Raw genomic sequence first — 24,917 nt, forward strand, 5'->3', positions numbered from 1 at the left:
AGCCCAAGAATGTCGCATATCTTTTACCGATCTCAAGCATTATTTTATCTCCCTGGTGAGCCTGTAGGTAGGTTCCATACCATTATTGCTCTACACCGTCCCATTACTAGTGAACTGAAACATCACATTATATGCGCGCATGTATAGAGAAGTTACTGAGATATATAAACTCCGTAATAATTTTAACAGAAAGGAGAAAAATATCAACGGTGCACCATAAGAACGTCGATCTCTTATTGTCAATGGAGAATGTTGGCATCAGGAGAGATAATCTCATAGCAGATGTCATGTGATGGACTGTTGTGTGCACCACACTGCCCATATATTCGAAACAGTTGGCCACTTTACATAAGAAGATGTCTCCCACAACCGGGGAGGAGACGTTAGGAGAAAGTTTTACACATCAGCCACGGCCTATAAGTCCTGTAGTGTGAAGTGAGGTCAATACCGGCCGTAGAAGCTTTCACTGTATGATTAATGTGACATAGTATTCATACTCTGAATGTATTCGTATGGAGTGTAGCCATGTATGGAAGTGAAACATGGACGATAAATAGTGTGGACAAGAAGAGAATAGAAGCTTTCGAAATGTGGTGCTGCAGAACAATGCTGAAGATTAGATGGGTAGATCACATAACTAATGAGGAGGTACTGAATAGGATTAGGGAGAAGAGACGTTTGTGGCACAAATTGACTAGAAGAAGGGATCGGTTGGTAGGACATCTTCTGAGACATCGAGGGATCACCAATTTAGTATTGGAGGGCAGCGTGGATGGTAAAAATCGTAGACGGAGACCAAGAGATGAATACACTAAGCAGATTCAGAAGGATATAGATTGCAGTAGGTACTGGGAGATGAAGAAGCTTGCACAGGATAGAGTAGCATGGAGAGCTGCATCAAACCAGTCTCAGCACTGAAGACCACAACAACAACAAAGGTAAATCAAATCATGGTTTCTGGAGAGCTGTCAGTTGGTAGTGCCTTAAAAGGCATCACTGACTTTGACCACCAGTGACAGTTCGGGAATTATTCAAAGAGAAACTCCTTGGTTCCCTTGGTCAAGGCGGCTATCTCCGTTATAAAGAAAAGAAAAACATTTCATTTATTGTCATCTACCAGTTGTAGGGAGCGATGCGAGGCTCAATCCACACTGTTGCTAGGTGGCTTACCGGTAATTCAGCGGAAATTTAATTGCTTCTTTATATGGCACATTAGACTTTTGAAAATTGGCTTCAGGTACAGGTTTTATATCCAAGATGAAATGCGCGAAAATCTGTAAAAACAAAAATACCGTAACCTGGCAATTAACAGTGGTAGGGTTAACTGCTACCTTATCGTGTGCCCAGAAGTATTCCTTTGCCATTTTTCAGCTACACTACCGTCAACTGTTTACGATCACACATGTAAATGGCTGTGTACTTTATTTCAATGTACAAGCACATCGCATAACTAGACCAACAAAATAAATATTTTCTCTGTCTTTCGTTAAGTGCAGGACAATATGTTTTCGATTTTAGTCTCTTCAAAGCGTCCACCCTTTGCACTCAGAATCTCATGGCATTCTGGCGATAAGATTTTGCAGTGCTTTTGCAGATATTGCAGTCCAATTCGTTTATGAATTAAATAGCCCTTCAACATTAAATGACATGTCCAGTTCATTCCATAAGAATTCATTGGGATTTAAGTCAGGTGACTAATTCGGCCAAATCGTAGTCTTCAATTCCCCACATTTCTCTTTTCGACGTACCGTCGGCACAATTTAGAATCAGGTTTACGGACCTGCTGCAGAATAAACTCACAACTAGTAAGTCTCTTGCTAGGTGAACTGCATTGTTCATCAGTTTCCTGTGATATTCTTCCTTCCCTACAGTTTCATTTAATCCCAATAGATCAATGACTGTATCACCCACAAAACATCCACACCAAGACCGACCCTCCACCATTCCTCATCGTTGGCGTCATACACTGACACTTGGTACGTTGTCCACAAAGTCGACGAGCAAGCATTCGACAATGGCTTCCAAGTACTTACGACTTAAATTAGTGCGTGAATGTCGCGTTGGACGATTGCTGCATGCTCCAGATTTTATGTTTCTGTGCCTACTGCAATCGTTTCACCTGATTTTATTTGCACGATAATGTCATTTTGACCATAGTGCACCTCTATAACACTTGTTCAAGGAGACTGTAACTGCACGCATAGTAATTTCAGGCGCAGGTCCTCTGACTTTTACACTGTACACACAGGAAGAGATCTTCCCCCTATGACACACGTGAATTGGCACCAGTATGCTTTATCCGCTGCAGTGTATACGCCAGTTTAGGTTGAGGTACGACAATTTTTGTTACTATTGTGTTACTAGAATAGCCTTACTGATGCAGAGCTGCAGTCACAGCACGTTTTTCAGTATGTCTCCAGATTCCGCCGCGTTCGTCGGTAATAGGGAATTTACCTTAGCAGCTATACGAACACACTGCTAGACGCTCACAAAGTACTGTAAACTAACACGAGGATTGGTACACATGCATCAGAAGGAATGAGGCCTGTTCGAATGGAACCGTCTCAAGTAAAGGGGATAGCCCTGCTTAACCGCAAATCCATAGTAGTGATAGCTGATACAAAACTTTTGACTGGCAGTGGCCTATATTATTTTTGATGACCGTAGACGTGACATAATTTCGACCTGCTGTATGTCCATTACTATTCAAACCCGAAACCTTTTTTCATATTAGAAAAGCAACTACAAATCTACGAAAGCTGCCAGCAAAGTAAACATATCTGGAGGCTACCAAGCTATTGTGGAGGGATTAATTTTATTACTTCAGTGAGATAATGTAACTTCTGTAAAGCTGATTATTAGGCATTTTTTGAACACCTAGGACAGATCAATTCATTTAGGACACCGAACTTCTAATCCGAGCTATTAGAAGTAAAAAAAGAAATAAAAAAACTTCTATTTTGAGAAAAAACTCAAAATAATAAAATTTATCTTATAAGCTGTTCACGTTTCATATTTCTCAGCCATATACTACAGTATTTTGCTCTGGGCTTTCGACTGTAATGTTGTTTATTTAGGTCACGCTGGACACTGCTAGATGCAAATAAGATTAAATGACGTGGGCTTCTGTGCCGGTTAATTGTTGTTGCATTGATCTGATACATTCGAAGGGAATTTTCTTTAAAGGAACTTACAAGTTGTACTTGGATACGCCATGTAAAATTGTGGTATGACATTGCCTCCTCGTCTTCGTCCCTTCCAGACCATTGCAAAGATGACAGTATGTGCAATGTCTGCTTCTATCATCCAACTTTAATACTTGATCAGATACTGTATAACACCTATGTACATTATTTTTTTAAGATATTAGATTACTACAGAAATTTTAAACGATTCGGTGAATGTTTTACTTCTTTTAGAGGAGGGCGTGGTGACGCATGGATTTCAGTTACTCAATAAGCAGCGAAGAGTTTGTATACGGTTTTGTCGAAGTTTACAGTGGAATGTTTAGCCAGCTAGAAGAGTCACTGCCATGTTGGACCTAGGAGTAAGTCGTCCTTATGGAATTTCCAGACCCAGACATCAAATTTCAGAAAACTGTTTTCAGCCAAAACAATGCATTACTATCCACGCTAGGCAACACATATTTGTAAACTACACAATATTTAAACAGAAAGAAATTGGAAGTCAAACAAAATATCGATGACAGCTTCAAATATACGAGTAATATTAACGATCGGTTAGTTGTGATTGAGGACGTGTGTGTGTGTGTGTGTGTGGGTGTGTGTGTGTGTGTGTGTGTTTATGCAGTTTTAGACAATGCTGGGCTGGTCCCTTGCCTACACCTCAGGAAACACGATGCAGAAACACTTAAATATGTGACAACACATAAACCAAAGTTTACACAATTTATTAACATGTGGTGCATACTACTTCCCTACTTTGCGTTAACTAATGCCTGTGGCGACAGGTAAGGCGTCCGTCCATTATGTTAAGTAAAACTGAAAGACGTCTGTTTATTTGCGTACGTGTTTCACTAGAGTGTAGCCTATCAACTAGATACGGTTGAGCCGTAGTTGTGTCCGGCTCTTCGAACAGCGCACCAGGCGGAGTGCTTTCGCTTCGCGTCTAGTGTTTGCGGTGGCGCTTTCGGTTTGGCGGGCTGTTTGGATCGCTACCGCCCTCTGGCGGGAGGTGGAGCAAGTGTACGGTCGCTTGACGATCGAGGAGTAGATAGTGGGCGGTGACCGAGAGAGGTGGTGGTGCGAGCGGGTCCCTGCTGTTGGGGGTCGTCAACTGCTCGCCACGTGCTTTGGCCGACCTGTAGGTTGTCAGGGGCTAAGTCTGCCTTACCCCCATGTACGTGGCTTATGAAGCTTGGAAGCCGTGGTACACGATATCAGAGCATAGGACCGTATATCTTCTTATCGGCAGTTGAAACCACTGGCAGCGATTGGCTCACGCTGTGGTGGAGTGTGAAAAGTTGAGTACTGGCTTTATGTAACAGAGTTAGTTACGTATAAGAAGGTTTTCAAGTACTAGAAGTGTATGAGTTTCTTCACCAGTGGTTTTGTTGGGGTCGTCCCACCACAGTTTTCGTTTGCCTGTCCGCCGGAATGTGGTAATTGCTTCTTGGTCGGACCGTTTTACTCACACCTCGATGGGGGTGATTTACGGTCGGTGTCGCGTGTCTCTGTGGTTCGGAGTCTGTGCAGGCACTGCACTTGCTACATATTCTGGTTTTGAGTAACTCGGTGAGGTGGTGGCTTGTAATGGAAGTTTTGGGGCTGATCTGCTGTGGCCCTGTAGACCACCAGTAACTATTCCACCTATTGTGATTTGGGCCACTTTACACGTGTCACTCCCTCACCGAGCTAAGGAAAATTTATTTGGGGGAACTGCCTTTAGTGTGAAGGTTTGTGTGCTCGTTTATTCACATTTATCTAAGTAACTGGCGAGGGACAACTATTTTGCTTAGTGCAAGGTAGCTAGTTAAAGTTTTTTTGATTGCTATAACAAGTTTGATATCGATATAACAAGTATAACCAGTTTAAAATATTCTTACTGTTAACGTCAGACCTTGTAATATCCTTTACATAGAACTATTTTATTGTCTTATATACATATGTCAAGTTAATATCTCATTACTGGCAAGTTGTTAATGTCATACCTGGTAATCTGCTTTTCATGATGAAAATCATCAAGGTATTTGAAATCGTTTTGAAATTTTTTTAAAGAATTGCCAGACTGAAAAATTTATTATTGAGTATGTTTTAAAATAAAAAGGTATCTTTAGCGGTGTGTGTTATTTCACCAGCGCCTCCTGGCCCCTACTTCCACGATAACGTTTTGGAAAACCATGTGTACTTGAGTTTTTGTTTGTGATCCGCCCTAATTGACGGTTCGACGGTATTTTATCATTTTCATATCCTATTTTTATCATTTTCTACTCGTACCAACGCCTATAAAAATTGATCTGAGGTGTGTGTTTTATTTTAATCTTGGCTTTCCTCTTGATGGTCAGCAGATTCTATTTCATGGACAGTCCCTGTCTTGCATGAAATCGATTTTTAGCCTTGCTGTAGGCTAATGCGAATTCTCTGCTCTACCCAAGCTTAGAGAACTAAATCCACAACACAGTAGGTTGGGAGGGGATGGGGGGAGTAGAGATCGGAGAGCAAGGAGAGAGATGGTGTTAGAGGACACCAGATCTCTCTGACTTGGGGTACGTGACTTGGAGCACGCATATGGAATGATCACTCCCTACGTATTTGTGGCCGTGTGTTTCCATTGCTTGCGTGAAGCTTGCGGTACAAGTTTCGAGATCTTTCAAGAGAGCCTGTCCGTTAAAACGAATGAACAAGGAACCGATATTCCGCCCTTTTGACACGAGTCGATGGCTCCGTCATGTTACTCCTGGAAGTTAGAGCTTTGATTGACCGGAAGATATGTCAATAATGTGAGTCTTCTTGCCGGAGTAGTGGAGCGAACTAGGCAGTTTAAGACGGGAGGATGTGCAGAAATGCGGTTGGCCTATGTGGACACGCTGTTCAGTTGTACCAGGAGGCAATTACGGTGTGACGCAAGGGAACTGCTTGCTGGCGTACCGTTAGACAGTTTGTGACCAGCGCTGGTTAGTACTCCCAGTTCTTCGTACCAAATTCTTTTGGAAATGCTGATATATTTGTCAGGTGTGTCGTAAGCTACATTACTTACACCGCCCTGTTTTAGGCTGAACAGTGTGTTCGTTATCTTGTTTCAATGACTGTAATTAGCATCCAGTCTTTCTTTCGCCCTGCTCTTGTTCTGTGCCAATCGATTAACGAAATTTTTTTAAGTTTATCAGCCCCGAAAATTTCTGTGAATGAATAATAACAACTTTCTCTCTTCTTCTTTGTTCTCAGCAATGCCTGTCTTTGATGCAGCATGATAGATCGTGCACAGGTTTATAAAATCCTTCTTGTTCCTATAGAGGCCCCCCACTCCCCCACCCCCTTACCACCCACCCCCCACCACCCACCCCCCATACTGATCACTTCCTCTGCTGAGTTACCGCCAAGTCTGTATTCGTAAGGGACAGTAGTACTCCAGAACATTATTCGTTACCCAGTTAATCCTCCTCCATGTAAAAAAGTTAGTGTAGTAAATCTAAAGGTTTAAATTCAGTCTTTTACTTCAGGCCTTGCAGGTCATTCTCAGATGCATCAGGAAATGGATTAAAATGTTTCTGTACAGGGTATTGCTAAACCTTGCGTTCGTCTCCTTAAAGCCATACTATACTGTTTGTTTCCGCTGCATCAGAGCAAAGACATTGTTTTACTTTTTTTTAGAGCAGAGATTCCTCCTACTTTAATTAATCACATTGTGGCCAGTGCACTTATAGGGTACGAATGCATCATCAATGGATGTAATAAAAGTAAATTGACATTAGAAGTTAAATGTTTTGAAGTCCCATTTCTGCCTATTTTTGACCAGAAACCCAGATTAAGGTTACTAGTTTACCACCAGATCAGTCCATGCTACCACGACAGAAAAACAGATGGCTCAGTATAAAATTAGTAAAACTTTTTGGTCTCAGTACTACAGAATAAACGGTACGAACAAGGTTGTAATTTACTAGGAAACTAAATTACAAAATAAAATACAGCAACCTCAAGTTTATTCGGGTTAATAGGGAGCTGAGACGCAATTCCTGTCAAAATAAAAAAAAAAATAAATAAATAAATAAATAAAAATTAAAATAAAAAATATCCTACATATCACATTTTATAGCCCAGTGTAGTACTTACACGTTATTTAGCCGGAACGAGGTAATTCATTTACAAAATTTCTCTTACCACACTGACTTCCGTTTGCGTTTCGGACTGCAATTCAGTCTTTCCCCTTTCTATTCTTAATTCACATGTTTCCTCACAGCAGCTCTCATTTTTCGGGAAGTCGAAATATCAGTAGCGTCCAACAAATCTGCATAATGACCAGGCAACACATTTGAGAGCCTCGATGCGAGTCGTAACAATTTCCTCGGTCAGCCCTGTGAAATCTCCAGTTCCTTGCGGCTCCCCGCGGTACAGAAGTGCAATTTGGGTTGCCTGCTGAGCAGGCGTTAATCGGTGAGATGACTCGCAACGTGCCTCTAAAAGCCATAGTTCGGGCGTGGCCTGCAGAGGGTGACATTTGTTGCCATGCTTTCATCCCCTGTCATGTGAGACGAAATAGAGCGTCAAACGGTATGGCACCGTCTGCTGGGTGTTAGTGTGGGCTGTACGGCCCAACAAGTTCAAGTCGACTGGAGAGTCAATCAGTGGATCTACTTCTGGGCCCGACGCCCAGCCTGCTAGGTAGGACGAGTGCAGCAACTAATCTCTCATGAGTGCCGCTCGTCCATCAGTTTTTCGCTTCACAACCGGACTTAGAAAAAGTTCTTGGAAGCATTTAGCAACCAGATTTGGACTTTGATTCAGAGCTATACTGTACTGAGGTCGAGTGTCTTCCAAACGAAAGTATTATAACTGGCACCGTAGTAAACAGTGGAAGTTTGACTTTGTCACTCAGTAGTTCTGTCAGTGGTAGCAACCTAACTGGAACTGGTACAACAGACGTTACGCCTGTTAAGTGTTGTAGAATGTTTTTACAAAGCAGACGTCATTCTTGAAGTGTACTCTACAACACAGTAGAATACAGTAGGCTCATCTTCGCTCTCTTGTCCTATCGGACACCCTTCGTTGAATGTATCCATGTCATGTAGCTGATCATATAGTTGTACTTGGAGAACACCATTTAACCATTTGAAAATATTTTCGCCATCTCCGGCTTCACACTCAGTAGTTTGTGCTTACTAGGAGAGTATTCGTTCTAATTATAACAGAATAGTTCAGACTTCATTTTTTTCAAAAGTCGCTGAACTATGCACAGATATTCCGTAAGGCGGATAGCCCACTCCCAGTTCATAGTAAACTTGCTGTAGCATGTACACACAACTACACGCACCTGGTTACATTATACAGTAAGTCGTCAAAGTTCAGTTGCACAAGTCTCTGTAGTTGCGTAATGTTTTTTTTAGTTTTCACATTGAGAAAATTGTATCTTTAAATAAATTTCATATTCTTGCTGTTACATTCATATGCCAAAATGAAACTGTCCCAGGAAAAGTTTCATGTACTACATCTACATCTACGAGGCTTGTTTTCTAAGTAAGGGCCGTTCGCGCGTATAGTCCCGTAGTTCGCGCGGACGCCGCAAGAAGCTACCGCGCCACTTGTCGGCATCCTTCCCGTTCACACTGATGCAAGTTGCAGCTCTGTAGCTGACGTATACGCATCGCTGTGCTACTATATAATGTTTACGATTATTGAATCGCCCGCCGGGTGTGAGATACGGTCAGTGATACGTTTTTGACCGCCAGAAGCCTATCAGCTGCAGAAATTCCTCGTCAGTTGACGGAAGTTTATGGCTTGAATGCAATGATTGAAGGTAAAGTGCTTCAATGGGTTAGAGAGTTTAAAAATGGCCGTCAAAAGGTCCATGACGAAGAACGCTCAGGCCGGCCCTATGTAATCACTGATGATTTGGTGGCTGCAGTGAAAGAAAGATTCGTGAGGACAGAAGATTCACAATTTCCACTCTTTCTTTGGAATTTGCACAAGTTTCAAGATCGGTTTTGTACAAAATTGTGTATGAAAACCTAAACTTTAAGAAACTGTGTTCTCGGTGGGTACCCAGACTCCTCACAGAGGACCACAAGGGGAAGAGATTTGCCACTTCATTGGACTTTTTGATTCGTTACGAGGAAGAAGGGGATGACATGTTGAGTCAAATTGTCACTGGAGATGAAACATGGGTATCCCATATCACTCCCGAAAGCAAGCGACAATCGATGGAATGGCGACACACAACCTCCCCCGTCAAGGTCAAAACCAAACAGACGCTGTCAAAGCGCAAGATTATGGCAACTGTGTTCTGGTACCGGCGCGGTGTTTTGGTAGTGTACTTTATGCCACGAGGAACGACAATCAACTCAGATGCCTACTGTGCAACTCTAAAGAAGCTCCGCAGAGCAATTCAAACCAAAGGCGTGGCATGCTGACAAAAGGAGTTTTGCTCTTGCACGATAACGCTAAGCCTCACACCTCTCCAAAGACTCGGGATTTGATTGATTCTTTTGACTGGGAAGTTTCGGACCATGCACCGTACAGCCCCGACGTTGCTCCTAGCGATTTTCACCTTTTCCGGTACCTGAAACACCATCTTGGTGGGCAGCGCTTCAATGACGACGATGAAGTGAAAGCGGCCGTGAACTCTTGGCTGTCGGTGCAGGCGGCTGAATTCTTTGAAGAGGGAATTAAAAACTTAGTTGTACGGTATGACAAGTGCTTAAATAAATGAGGCAACTATGTAGAAAAATTGGTAAAAGTGTGTAGAATCAGAAAATAAAAGTTTTTTTACAAAAGTATTTGTATAGTTTTTAAAAAATAAAAACGGCCCTTACTTAAAAAACAATACTCGTACATCCACATACATACTCCGCAATCCACCATACGGTGCGTGGCGGAGGGTAACTCGTACCACAACTAGCATCTTCTCTCCCTGTTCCCTTCCCAAACAGAACGAGGGAAAAATTAGTGCCTATATGCCTGTGTACGAGCCCTAATCTCTCTTGTCTTTTCTTTGTGGTCTTTCCGCGAAATATAAGTTGGCGGCAGTAAAATTGTACTGCAGTCAGCCTCAAATGCCGGTTCTCTAAATTTCCTCAGTAGCGATTCACGAAAAGAACGCTTCCTTTCCTCCAGAGACTCCCACCCGAGTTCCTGAAGCATTTCCGTTACACTCTCGTGATGATCAAACCTACCAGTAACCAATCTAGCAGCCTGCCTACGAATTGCTTCTATGTTCTGCCTCAATCCAGCCAGATAGGGATCCCAAACGCTAGAGCAGTACTCAAGAATAGGTCGTATTGGTGTTTTAGAAGAGGTCTCCTTTACAAATGAACCACATCTTCCCAAAATTCTAACAATGAACCGAAGACGACTATCCGCCTTCCCCACAACTGCCATTACATGCATGTCCCACTTCATATCGCTCTGCAGTGTTACGCCCAAATATTTAATCGACGTGATTGTGTCAAGGGCATCTGATATCAGCTACACTCCCACGCCAAAGCAAATGATGCAATATCCAGTTTTCATGTATTGGCGATTTTAAAATCAGTGACGTTGAACAATAGCCTAGTTGTTGCGGCTTTCAGTATCAACACCAAATTTGCAGAAAAGTTTACACTGTCAATGTTTTACTAACCAGCAGTACTTTTCATACTTACTACGCACTCTATTCTGCTGTTAGTAGTTGTGTAGAATAATTAATTTTATTTTGTTAATTAATATCCTGAAACGTTATTGTCGCACTTTTTCTTTATTATTAATTAAATAACTCGACGATGAGTTGATGAAAAGCCCAAACCGTTCAAAAATGGTTCAAATGGCTCTGAGCACTTTGGGACTCAATATCTTAGGTCATAAGTCCCCTAGAACTTAGAACTACTTAAACCTAACTAACCTAAGGAGATCACACACACCCATGCCCGAGGCAGGATTCGAACCTGCGACCGTAGCATTCCCGCGGTTTCGGACTGCCGCGCCAGAACCGCACGGCCACCGCGGCCGGCAGCCCTAACCGTAACGGCACCTTTTGTGTAACATACACGTAAATATAATAACAAATCCTAAGTAAGTAGTTTTAAATGTTGATCTCGTCCTGTCGGTCGTTGTATTTGAACAGAAGTTTTAAACAGCTATTAAACTATTGGCACTATCATTTCACAAAGGATCGTCTTTTTACACTTAAGACATGTGGATATGAAGCACGACTGAAGTTCGTCGTGGATGAGTGTACTGTAGAGTTGGACTCTAGTACGACGCACCTGCGTATGTGCGGCGGTCGGGGTCCGGGATGTAGGGGAAGCGGTTGATGACATCCTGCGGCGCCTCGAGCAGCTTCCCGCGGTTGCCGGCGTGCGGCGCCACGTGCGCCAGGTAGAGGAACAGCGGGTCGCGGTCGTCGTGCTGCTCGATGACGCTCACCGCCTCCTCCGTGAACACGTCCGTCGCGTACTGGCCCACCTTGTCCCAGGCCACGCTCAGGTTGCGCCGCAGGCCGAACCCGCTGTACGGCGTCCCGTTGTACTGTGCAAGGGAGCAGACAGAGGCTTTCCAATACCAGTACACGATACGTCTCTTTAATATACTCTACTGCCAATTAAAATTGCTACACCAAGAAGAAATGCAGATGATAAACGGGTATTCATTGGACAAATATGTTATACTGGGACAGACATGTGATTACATTTTCACGCAAGTTAGGTGCATAGATCCTGAGAAATCAGTACCCAGAACAACCATCTCTGGCCCTAGTAACGGTCTTGATATGCCTGGGCATTGAGTCAAGCAGAGCTTGGATGGCGTAAACAGGTACAGCTGCCTATGCAGCTCCAACTAGGTGCCACAGTTCATCAAGAGTAGTGACTGGCGAATTGTGACGAGCCAGTTGCTCGGCCACCATTGACCAGACGTTTTCAGTTGGTGAGAGATCTAGAGAATGTGCTGGCCAGGGCAGCAGTCGAACATTTTCTGTATCCAGAAAGGCCCGTACAGGACCTGCAACACGCGGTCGTGCATTATCCTGCTGAAATGTAGGGTTTCGCAGGGATTGAATGAAGGGTAGAGCCACGGGTCGTAACACATCTAAAATGTAACGTCCACTGTTCAAAGTGCCGTCAATGCGAACAAGACCTGACCGAGACGTGTAACCAATGACACCACATACGATCGCGCTGGATGTTACGCCAGTATGACGATGACTAATACACGCTTCCAATGTGCGTTCACCGCGATGTCGACAAACATGGATGCGACAATCAAGATGCTGTAAACAGAACCTGGATTCATCCGAAAAAATGACGTTTTGCCATTCGTGCACCCAAGTTCGTCGTTGAGTATACCATCGCAGGCGCTCCTGTCTGTAATGCAGCGTAACCGCAGGGTAACCGCAGCCATGGCCTCCGAGCTGATAGTCCACGCTGCTGCAAACGCCGTCGAACTATTCGTGTAGATTGCTGTTGTCTTGCAAACGTCTCCATCTGTTTACTCAGGAATCGAGACGTGGCTTCACGATCCGTTACAGCCATGCGGATAAGATCCCTGTCATCTCGACTGCCAGTGATACGAGGGCGCTGGGATCCAGGTTGGCGTTCCGTATTACAATCCTGAACCCACCAATTCCATATTCTGCTGACAGCCATTGGATTTCGACCAACGCGAGCAGCAATGTCTCAATGTAATAAACCGCAATCGCGATGGGCTACAATTTGACCTTTACCAAAAACGGAAACGTGATGTTACGCATTTCTCCTTCTTACACGAGGCATTACAACAACGTTTCACCAGGCAACACCGGTCAACTGCTGTTTGTGTATGAGAAATCGGTTGGAAGCTTTCCTCATGTCAGCACGTTGTAGGTGTCGCCACCGGCGCCAACCTTGTGTGAATGCTCTGAAAAGTTAATCATTTGCATATCACAGCATGTTCTTCCTGTCGGTTAAATTTCGCTTCTGTAGCACGCCATTTTCGTGATACTGCAGTTTTAATGGCGAGTAGTGTACATCGCTGTGTATCATAACTCTGCTACGTGGATACATGACAGTGGTTTCCGACCTTTCTTAGACGATTACACCTGAGTGCAATTACACATTAGCTAGTACCTCACCCTCCCTTTCCCTCCTGCCGTCCGTTGCCCCTCCCCCACCCTCCACTCTCGCCCTCGGCGATATTATCATTATCACCAACTTTAGACTTTAGCACATAACCAAACAACTTTAGAATGAAAGACTTCTCTTCGAACACTTTTATTTTATAGCTGATGAAATATGAATCATATTTAATTTGTGTGCGTAGTGTGTGAATAAGCGTGTGTGCGCACGCTCACGATGTGTGTGTGTGTGTGTGTGTGTGTGTGTGTGTGTGTGTGCGAGTGTTACAATGAATGACGAATGAATTCAAGATGCATCGCAAGTGCTACTCACAAGTGCTTCTCGAACAAAAAAGCCAATTTCCTCAGTGAGGGTAGGCACTTGCTACACAACATGCTCCCTCGCACTACTCCTCTCCACTGCGGCACTTGCTTGACCTTGCACACTGCTGCAAACGTATTTAAAATCAAAAACAAGTTATAATGTGCGCACATAACTTAATACACTTGATAGCTGCAGCCCTCACTCCTGAAGTGTCTGAAATTGTAAGCTTTCAGGCTGTTAATGCTCTGTGTCTGACCACAACCACTAATAGTAATGGTAGTAATAATACTAATACTGTGTAAAGCATTATACTAGCCCTTATGTAGTTACTACTGTGTAGTACGGTCTATTAATTCATTTATATGTTCCGCAGCGACTAATGAAGCAATTTCTGGACAACTGCATATACTGTCTACAGCTTGGAGAGGATATTTTCTTGAGATTTTTAGCACTTCTTATTATATGTCTCGCTCTTATCATTAGCTACGTACGAGACAAAACGTAACGTATGTGTGTAGTGGGTGCACTATGTGAGGAGCCTGGAACATCTACCCCGTCAACGCTATGAACTGAGAAAGTCATTATTGATAATTTATATTACCAATAATAGAGTCTTACAAAATTCTGATAACAGGAATGATATGTTGAAAGTAATTTAATTTCCTGACTGAAAGAGAATCTAATAGTTTGTGCTACTCAGAAAATTTCATTTTTTTAATTACCATCAGTTCGGGAACCCCTGATGTATGATAATGTTCTGATTTCCAAATTTATTTTGCGTGGCGTTCTTTATTTACAAAACTTATGTTTCTAATTTCCTGTTTACGTCTATCAGTCTATACTATCACGAAGGACGAAGATGTTAAAGAACATTAACTCAATAAAATTTCATTGAGCGATCAGATCGTTTGTTCATAATGTAAACAAACTTCAGTTTACTAGTCTTGAGTACGAAATGAAAATGTGCACCCCGTATAAAATGATGGAACTTTGTTATTGGAGTCACCACTATTGCATGCAAGTAAAATAGTAATTTACTGTCTATGGAAACTTCTATACAGAAATATTAATCGTTAAAACTGTCCATCTTACAAAACTTAGCACTGGAGACCTCTGTTCTTTATGAAACAATTTATTTCAAACCTGTTTTAGTTCTCTGCTGACCTTGATATTAAATGTGAAATTATGTGTATTTGTATTTAGATATATCACAAGTCGTACTAGAAGCCAACAATGATTGCATTGTTGAGAGGTCATACAGGGTTTCCCAGGAGGAATAGTTAATATTCAGGGATATGACAGTAATCGTGATTAAAGGAAACAACTCTAATGAACATTGGCTCTAAAACGCATACATTAAGAGCTACGAGCACTTGTGTGCACCTTACTCCCATAGATCGCGCTCCGTCTGCCGCCACTAGCAGCCTTAATAGCGATGTAAGACTGAAGATGGCCTGAGGAAAGGGCCGAAACCGGTTGTCAACAATTAGAAAATCTGAAAACGCGATCTGAAGTGTTTTACTGTTTTTAACATTTTAACTGGGTGTCGTCTTGCTCTGTAGCAAAAGTGAAATACGGTCCGCCATTGCGGTAACAAGTCTATACAAGAAATTCAACCGGCATCCCAATATCTATCCGTATTTTCAGAATATTGTATCGATAAGGAAGTCATAAAACAACATTTATTTCAGTATTTACTAGAGTAAATTAACGCTCAGTGGAATACTAAAATTTGACACAGTTCCCCACAGTCGTTTAATGAACAAAGTTAGAGCATATGGACTATCAGACCAAATGTGTGATTTGATTGAAGAGTTCGTAGATAATAGAACGCAGCATGTCATTAACAATGGAGAGAAGTCTTCCGAAGTGAGAGTAATTTCAGGTGTGCCGCAGGAGAGTGTCACAGTAGCGTTGCTATTCACAATGTACATAAATGACCTTGTGGATGACATCGGAAGTTCACTGAGGCTTTTTGCAGAAGATGCTGTCGTGTATCGAGAGGTTGTAACAATGGAGAATTGTACTGAAATACAAGAGGATCTGGAGTGAATTGACGCATGGTTCAGGGAATGGCAATTGAATCTCAATGTAGACAAGTGTAATGTGCTGCGAATACACAGAAAGATAGATCCCTTGTCATTTAGCTAGAAAATAGCAGGTCAGCAACTGGAAGCAGTTAATTACATAAATTATCTGGGAGTAGGCGTTAGAACTGATTAAAATGGAATGATCATATAAAGTTGATCATCGGCAAAGTAGATGCCAGACTGAGATTCATTGGAAGAATCCTAAGGAAATGCAATCCGAAAACAAAGGAAGTAGATTACAGTACGCTTGTTCGCCCACTGCTTGAATACTGCTCAGCAGTGTGGGATCTGTACCAGATTGGGTTGATAGAAGAGATAGAGAAGATCCAACGGAGAGCAGCGCGCTTCGTTACAGGATCATTTAGTAATAGCGAAAGCGTTACGGAGATGATAGATAAACTCCAGTGGAAGACTCTGCAGGAAAGATGCTCAGTAGCACTGTACGGGCTTTTGTTGAAGTTTCCAGAACATACCTTCACAGAATAGTCAAGCAGCATATTGCTCCCTCCTACGTATATCTCGCGAAGACACCATGAGGATAAAATCAGAAAGATTAGAGCCCACACAGTAGCATACCGACAATCCTTCTTTCCACTAACAATAAGAGTCTGGAATAGAAAAGAGAACGTATAGAGATACTCAGGGTTCCCTCCGCCACACACCGTCAGGTCGCTTGCGGAGTATGGATGTAGATGTAGATGTAGAGACGATGTAATGTGATGAGGATAGCTTGTATGACAGATCGGTTAGGTTTGTGTAGGACAGCTTTTGCTAGTACGCAGGTTCATAGAGTAGACAGAGTGTACTCACGGTATCCTGCAGGATGTAGTCGTAGTAGCTGACGAAGCCGCCGTAGTAGCCGAAGTGCGAGTCGAAGCCGCGGAACATGGGAGTCATCTGCTTGCGGTAGTAGCCCAGGTGCCACTTGCCCACGGCCCTCGTCACGTAGCCCAGGTCCTTGAGGTACTGCGGCAGGATCTTGCCCTCCGGCATCCCTCGAGGCTCCGCCGCCATCAGCGGGTACCCCTGCATGCCTGCCGTCACGTTAACACATCCGTCATTAGAATACTGAGGATCCGTGAACACTGTGCAAAGAAATTCTGTGCTTTGCGCTACACCAATTCAAGAAAAAGTTCTGCAATATACACTCTCTGACATTTTAAACTACAGGGTAACCCAGGAGTCAAAAAATGGTTCAAATGCCTCTAAGCAGTATGGCACTTAACATCTGAGGTAATCTGTCCCCTAGACTTACAACTACTTAAACCTAACTAACCTAAGGACACCACACACATCCATGCCCGAGGCAGGATTCGAACTTGCGACCGTAGCGGGAATGTGGTCCCGCACTGAAGCGCCTAGAACCGCTCAGCCACACCGGCCGGTGACATTGGATTACATTTAAACCAAAATCGGCTGCAGAAACTGGCCAAAGGATGGCTCCGTGGGTTTGTTTATAAATAACCTTCCGGTACCAGTCACGATTTTCTTTTATTTACATTTTACACGACGCGTGTCGGGAAATGATTTCTATTTTCAAGGGTGTATTTCTTTGTATTGTACCATTTTTCATAGTTTTCTATGCTTGTGTTTCTGCTTTGTCGGAGTCACACACATATCAAATATCACTGACAACTTTCATTGCACAGTACAAATCGAGAATAGCTTACATAAACAGGAAGTTGTGTATGTAAGTTATTCTCGACGTGAAACAAATTGGACATAAGAAAACTTAAAGTCAGTAAAACAATGCAGAACCTCACCCATTGAAAAAATTAGGATAAAATCTTGTAGCACAAAGAAATACACACTTGAAAATGGGTATCATTTCCCAAAACGCGTCGTGTAAAACTGGATGAAAGGAAATCGTGACTGGTAGCAGAAAGTTATTGTAGGCGAAACGTATTTATAAACAAACTCATTGTTTCAAGAAAACCATTTATAACGGACTACATGAGGAAGGCTCTATATAGCAACTCGTCAGTGAAGCCGCGTGAGAATTAAGTAAAAAGTAAGCTGTAGTCGGAGAGGAATTCACATAAGCCAGCCGTAGTGGCACGTTGACTTTATCAGGAAATGCACAGCTAGTGAATCTTCACTAGCAGAATGGAGAATATGCTACGGCAACTTTAGGATCTTGTCGCCATATGAAGGGTATTGAAACCGGTAAAGATTCTGTGACAAGTGTCCCTGTGAAGAAAATTGTCAGCTTCGAAACCATGGGTTGTTTAGACGGTCGGACCCGTTGTGGGCGGCCAGACACGAGGGCGTCTTACGCTCCGAGGGTAGAAACAGACACTTTTTCGGGTTCACCCCCGCATAGTGTGAGTGTGTGGGTTTTAGTCTGTCAAGTTGCGCATTGGATTGATCCAACAAGTACCTTATGGCTCCTGCAAGAAACAATTTCCACCTCACACTACTACAGAAGTCAGACAGACGCTTCTAATGTACCAACAAGTACTGCTTGAAAAATATCCAGCAACAAATATCTTCTGGAGTATTCCGCTGTAAGGAAAAGACACAAAAATATTTTATATATTCTTACGTAACTAGTGGAGTACTTGGGTACGGGAGTATTGATAGTTAGTGTAAGAAAAACTTTAAACGAACGAAAAATATTATTTATTACAAAAAAATTTGAGAAAGCAAATGAAACTAATTCATATAAAAAATAATAAATTTCTGGGCTCTTTTCGGAACAGTAGATTGCGTCTTATGGACAGTAATGTTATTATTTTACAAAGTATTGAAAGGTTCTTTTCTCCCTTTTCTTTAAGAATGTTATTTATTCGGCAGAATGGCTGAGAGGCGCACCTACACAACTTGAATAACTTTTCTAGGTATGGTCAAGGCTGTCGCGTGAGAAATGTGATGGAGTGTACTGTCATGGAGGACAGATGGGTCTCACATACGCTGTAGCGCACAATACCGTGAGCTGCGACGACTGCAGCCTGCGTCGCTAGCTGCTGACAAATAACACAGCTATTTGTTTCTATCTGGATTGAACTTCGCCATCAAACTCTCCCTGCGCCTTGATGGAGGCAGGGACTCCTATCCGCCCCTAGTCTAACTATTGGCGTGGTATACAGGTCAGATAACCAGTCCACCATGATGCCACTCAATATTCTCTCGCATGCGTTTAACTAGTGCTCTGTCCGTGTTCACACTGCACAATAAGTGTGGCGGCCAACACAGTGAACAACGCTTAATCGCAAGCGACTCAATATAGAGGGTCACTCTGATTCGCCAACGACAGAAGTGCTCTCCCAGCGAAGTACTGAGGAGAGACTTTAACCCTTTTTCTGGAAAAGTTGCAAGGGTATATCATTCGCTGCCTTCCCTCACTCCTCTGACTCCTTGCGTAAGAAATATTCCGCCAATCAGCGTTGCTCTTTAAATAGAAGAATGGCGTTTCGTTTAAGTCGGCCAATGCGGAAATCTGTAGCATCTCCGTTAGGCATACACTGTCCTCCTGTGAGAACTCCGTAACTACACAGTCGGTCTATGAAAAAATGCGTCTTCTGGGAGCTCTCGCACAGTGTTGAGGAATTTGCTTTTAAGTAGAACACGGGGGTCGTTATCCCTTTGCTCCGGCAAAAGCTGTCTGCTCTCTGGGCAGTCGCTTCGGCTGAAGTAGGTATGTTGTTGACCCAGCCCTCTGAAATGTCGGTCTTCCCAGCGGGCTGGTTTCCTCCTTAGATCGAAAATTCCTGTGGCCGTCATGTTGTGTACGCCAACCTCAGCGTGCACTTGCGATTTACTTATTAGATTTGCATATCGCTTGCATGAATTCATACACAATTGACCCTACCTTATCGAGTTTGGGTTCAAATGAAGCGTCTTGACGTGTAGAATACGATTGTGAGGATGGAATATGTAAGAAATGAAGTTTCAGGAGACCATGCCACCATACAGTAGGGAAGTCAGAACTCATGAAATCAGAGCCCGTCACATCTGCATTACAAGCACTGATGTCTAGATATCACTAAGGCGTACCCTTCAATGGTGTCCATACACATTTCAGTGTCAGCACGAACTACCAGCCACCAACTTTGTAAATGCGGAGAGCAAAATCCGTTGAAGATGACGACTGGTAGTTTATCGCATTGTGAATTGACGAAGCCAATTTCACACTCCGAGGGCATGTCAACATTCGAAGCTGAACAATTAGGGCTCCTGGAAATTCTAGTTGTCGTGAAAACCGCATTGCTTGACGAGAAAGTCATGGTGGGATGTGGATTTCTTCGAGGAAATGCGGAACCTCACTTTTCAATCTATCAAGAGTCCTCCATCGGGCATGGCTGTCTGTATCGTTCTTAGCATAAGTTTGTCTAAGTCGTGTGTAAGACTAGAGACCGACGACTGCAGCACTTTGGTCCCTTAGGAATTCACACACTTTTTAACATTTTTCTATCATCCCTATACTTGCTGATAATTAGCTTCCGGACTGTATCACTCTTATGCAGGATAGCACTTCACCCCATATTGCTATACTTGTTAAAGATCTCCTGCGCACTTTGTCATGCTCGGCCTCCCGAGTCTCAAGACCTCAATCCTTGTGATCATTGGTTGTGAGTTTACCTGAAGTCACAAGTCTACAGAGACTGCCTGACCTCACTATGAGTACTGAAAGTCAGCATCCGACGGCAGCATCTCTCAGTACCTACTGATATGTTGTACAATGCTATTCACAACGTTGTCCCTCGACTACAGATAATGTTAATGACGTCCGACATAGCGAGCGATAGCAATAATGAGCATCGTCCTCGCTAAAAAATCAGTTTCTATGCTGTTCAATGCTTTTGCATGATACGGAGCGCCATCTGTTTATCATTTTGTGTACTCTGTTTTGGTTTCAATAGAACCTCATATCATTTCAGGAACGTGTGTCAAGTTTTACATCTCTACTTACATTTTTCAAATGTGAATTGTCTTTTGTGTTACCCTGTACGTCTTTTTACCTAAACTTTTCTGTAATTTTCCTTGCTTTTTTCAAAAAACAAAAATTTTTCTTAAAGGATAAAGGAAAGAAGTCTTTTAGCAGCGGTCTCGCGTTCTGCCGCTATCATACCACCGTGATCTAATCGTGACCTACAAAATTCTGATTGTCTCTTGCATGTTTACTAAAATGGCAAATCTAGCTTGTAGCATTATTAAAGCTAAATTACAACTACAATATGTCTGTCAACAAAAAGTGAAATGTCAATGGCTAAGATTGTTACACCAACATTTTACCTCCGATTTTTGAATAAAGCAGCGAAACATACTTCGGTGCTAGCTCGGAACATGAAGCGAACCTGGCTCAAAAATCTGTGGAGAGATTTTCAAGATGATTACTGATCTCGGATCTGGTTCTGGTTTCCGAAAGGTCGATAATTTTTTGTTTTCATTTGCTCTCTTTAACTTTATCTGACGGTAATCTAAATAATGATGATAGTTACTTTGTTCCGAAAATTATTAATATTGCAAAATGATAAAGGAATAAATTACGAGAGAAAAAGCGAAAATGAAAGGTTACAGTCTGACGCCCTGTCGACGACGAGTTCATTAGAGAGAGATCACAAACACCAAGTGCCCGAGGACGGGGTAGGTAAGCAACCGGGCTCTTTCGAAGAAACCATCACGACATTCTTCTTAAGTGATCTAGGGAACTCTAAACCGCGATAGCTTAATGGCAATTTCAACTGCGCCATCCCGAATCTAAGAAAGGAAATAACTGATAGAAAAGAAGCATAGATATCCGTGGAAAGTTCACTAAGAAACCAAACATTGAAACACGTGAACTCAACATTTACGAGGAGACATAGACCGATCAGTTTCTCCAGTCCGCATTAAGGTAACTGCTGGATTGCGAAATGGGCATTTTTACATCACATATTTCTCTTCTTGATATTGGAGTCATAGGATATGACAAAAACTGGCCCGGTACGCGTAGAACTAGCGCAACTAGATTATGCGTGTAGATAGTTCATGCATTGTGGGAAGAGAGAATATCGAATCAATTCCTGAGAAACAGGCGTCCTGACATAGGGGAATAAAGAGACACAGGCGGATAACAAGAAACGTCCAAAAAAATTCTTTTTCATATTTTTAATGAAAAATTAACAATTTCGGATTTTCCGCTGTACTTTTACTGTGAAGCTATTCTTCTAGCCATACGTCACGATTGCAGGCTAACTGGAAGAATATTGTAGGTATTGATGAGTGAGTTTGCGAGGGTTAAAATATGTGATATAAATAACCGTATCTTTTGATTTCGTTGACCTAGAAGCTAAGTTTCCTTCTACGCCAAGAGACTATAGACTTTGGTATGTGACATAAATTTCAACTCTATACTTTTACCCAAGGATTTTTCGAGTAGGACAGACAGTCAGACAGACTGACTGACTCACTGATTGACTGCCAACAAAGTGATCCTGTTAGGATTCCGTTTTTACCGATTTACGTCCGGACCATAGAAATAAACTAACGACACGGGTTGTGGCCTAATGCCGGATAAAATATGTATTCAAGACACAAAAAAACATCTGAAAATAGTGTTATACCCGAAAGCACCGTTACATTTTTTGTTTAAAACAGCTGTCTCTGCACAAGAATCAAACGTCTGCTGCTAAAGTTTTGAGGCGTGTAATATGGTGGCGTCGGTTTCAGAGCACTGTAAGTCTGTAGCACCATCTCTCATTATACCTCAGTTTCTGTGCAATCATCCTCGTCACAGGTCTTTTAATATTTGTACAGGCGCAAGGCTAGGAGATAAACGTAGGAGATCGGACCCATTGAAAAGCCCAATTCTGAGCGGCCAAGCACCTGGCAAACTGGTAACGGGTCGGAAGGGGCGTCAGTTGTAAATATTTAGGACGGGATATCCAGTCCTGCCCTTTGCTTTACAACCAAATGAAGCGTTTGAGGTCAGTACCAGGATGGAAGCTGATTTTAGTTTGTTTCTCAAACGGGTCCTCCCACACAAGTAGTGCGTAACTGTTAGCTTGCGCGTCTAACAAACTAATGTCGTTGTCTTCCACGGCGCCTGAAGTGTACCTTCTGTACTGATAAAAACCTTATTTTTCAAGCCATTTATTTACAGTAAATAAAAGGCAAAAGAAAAAAGTAATTTCGCAATATAAGACGCATCTGATAATCCAGATAAGAATGCATGTCAATGCTGAAGTAGAACAGTCTTGAATTTATAACGTCGTGGACAGATTGCAACACTACAGGTAGGAAAACTTCGATTACTGCCGTAAGGTTGTTATTTTCAGGGAAAGCCAGTTTATCCTACTGTGAAAGTGTGTGGTTCCCAGACGAATTACACCTGAGCAAGACAGAAAGGTGTAGAACGTTTTTACTGAGCAACGATGTTGAGAATGCGTTACGTCCGTGCCGGCGGCTGGAGGGGAAAAAACGTTACGCTGTGAGGTAAGCGCAGCGCTAGTGGGTTAGAACAGACCTCAAAGTGAACCGTCACGGTATATTGCGCTAATATCGACCATTCAATTCATTTTTAGATATTCGCACACTGCAAGCTATTGAAAATCATGATGTACAACAATATAATGAGCTTCTGCCGAATTGTACGTTAACCTGTAGTTCGAGAGAAAGAATCAGAGCAAAATCAGAGCAGTACTGTGACATTTTTACGAGTTACTATGTAACGTTTTCGTTTAACCTCATGACGAACTAAGAATTAAGAAACTGGTTATGACATAATGTGTGTGCCGCAAGGCGAAAAAATACAATAAAATAAATACTTTTTACTATGTGTAGGTGTACGTATGCTACGACAGTACTAATATCTCTTTTTTAGTAACAATAAACGCAGTTCATAACGCTCATTTGCATACCGGAGCTATATTATGTTTGAAATGCTTCTTCTTCAATGAATGTACCTCTTGAAGTTGCCCAGTGACCTTTGTTAACAATTGTTTAGTTTCTTTCCTAGTTCATCTTGTTAACTTTCTTCGTCTTGTTGAAGTTTAATAACGCTGTCTGCGCCCGATTCTCAGAGATTCGCGTTCATCCTGTCATGGAGATCACACAATCCGCACTAATTTTCTGAATGTCATTAGAATTATGTATAAAATGATGTATCATTTGACAGACATATTACTGAAATACCTTCTGTCCATCTTTTCTGAACGTCCTAATGCACAGCCCATATTGTTGCGATATCTCATTTTTCATGATAGCCGATTAATGGCGGTCCTGCAGTAATTACTTTTCGTATTGACGCGCCTGTCACAGTATTTATACCTGTGTCAGCTCTCATCCTTCGAAGTTCGTTTTGCCCTTTGGCCATTGCGTATGTTACGTCAGATGAGCTCCGACTTACACAGAAGAAATACTTTCATCAAGTGGTGAAGTCATTGTACAACAAACGATGCACATTACAGATGTGGGTCTGATATTATTTTGAGCTCCCGGTCACTTCAGTACCATACAGTGCGTAATGAAGAAGTCATGAAATACAGTGATAAAATGAACATGCCACGGCTGTATCGCCTGAAGTGCAAGAAATAAGAAATAAATGATGACTAATTGAAACCCTCAGCTGCCGACAGGTGTTGTCGATGTACCTCAATGAGGACAGCTGAGAAAGTGTGCCCCGACCGGGACTCGAACCCGGGATCTCTTACTTACTTGGCAGACGCTCTATCCATCTTTTTTTTTAAATCAAAACAAAGACTCCAATTATACTGGTTTCTTCTTCCAGTAAACAAAAATAGTCTTCTTCGTCTTGTTGGCGAAGAAGCAATCTTTTGGAACCAAAAAAGGTTCTCAAAGCCAAAATCAATTTTCTTTTTCCTTTAAGAACAAATTATGAGGAATAAATAAGGAATATTTTTATAATTAATTCAAGTCGTCGTGCGACTTTAGTTAAATACCAGTCCTTATAGGAGCTCCTGAAGTGTCTGCGCCTACAGCATGCCATCCCGGCCAAATGTGTCTTCTCCTGGCCTAGGCGTGGGTTCTGGGTAGCAGATCTATTCAGTTCGGTTCGGTTAATACAGTTTTCAGCTTCTCAGGGCTTGGACGTTCCAGCTACTAGGTGGGTCATCGAAAGTGCTCCGTAAGAATTTGGAAAAGTATTGCTTATAGCATGGGTTGCGTATGAGGACGCAGTGACGTTCGTTGAGATAAGTCCAATACCCTAGCGTAGACTTGTCGCCAGAAGTAAAAAGATAGCGGATCGTGTGGCCACAGACCCAATTCACAGAGTGAGTTTTGGCGGAGGGGTAGAAAGTCGTATAGGGGTACAAAAGCATGTG

At 42.5% G+C, this 24,917-nt stretch overlaps 1 protein-coding gene across 4 annotated transcripts in view; it reads right to left on the reverse strand.

The window, feature by feature from the left end:
- LOC126355866 (arylsulfatase B-like) overlaps nt 1-24,917 on the reverse strand; it is a 278,969-nt gene that overhangs the window by 26,452 nt on the left and 227,600 nt on the right. For all 4 annotated transcript variants that reach the window (XM_050006366.1, XM_050006365.1, XM_050006367.1 and 1 more), the window contains exons 4-5: nt 16,462-16,685; nt 11,414-11,675 (exon numbers count right to left, since the gene is read on the reverse strand). In XM_050006366.1, coding sequence (XP_049862323.1) covers nt 11,414-11,675; nt 16,462-16,685 — 486 coding nt within the window. The remainder of the gene's footprint in view (nt 1-11,413; nt 11,676-16,461; nt 16,686-24,917) is intronic.

The sequence above is a fragment of the Schistocerca gregaria genome, chromosome 3, assembly GCF_023897955.1.
Source record: "Schistocerca gregaria isolate iqSchGreg1 chromosome 3, iqSchGreg1.2, whole genome shotgun sequence".
Taxonomy (NCBI): domain Eukaryota; kingdom Metazoa; phylum Arthropoda; class Insecta; order Orthoptera; family Acrididae; genus Schistocerca; species Schistocerca gregaria.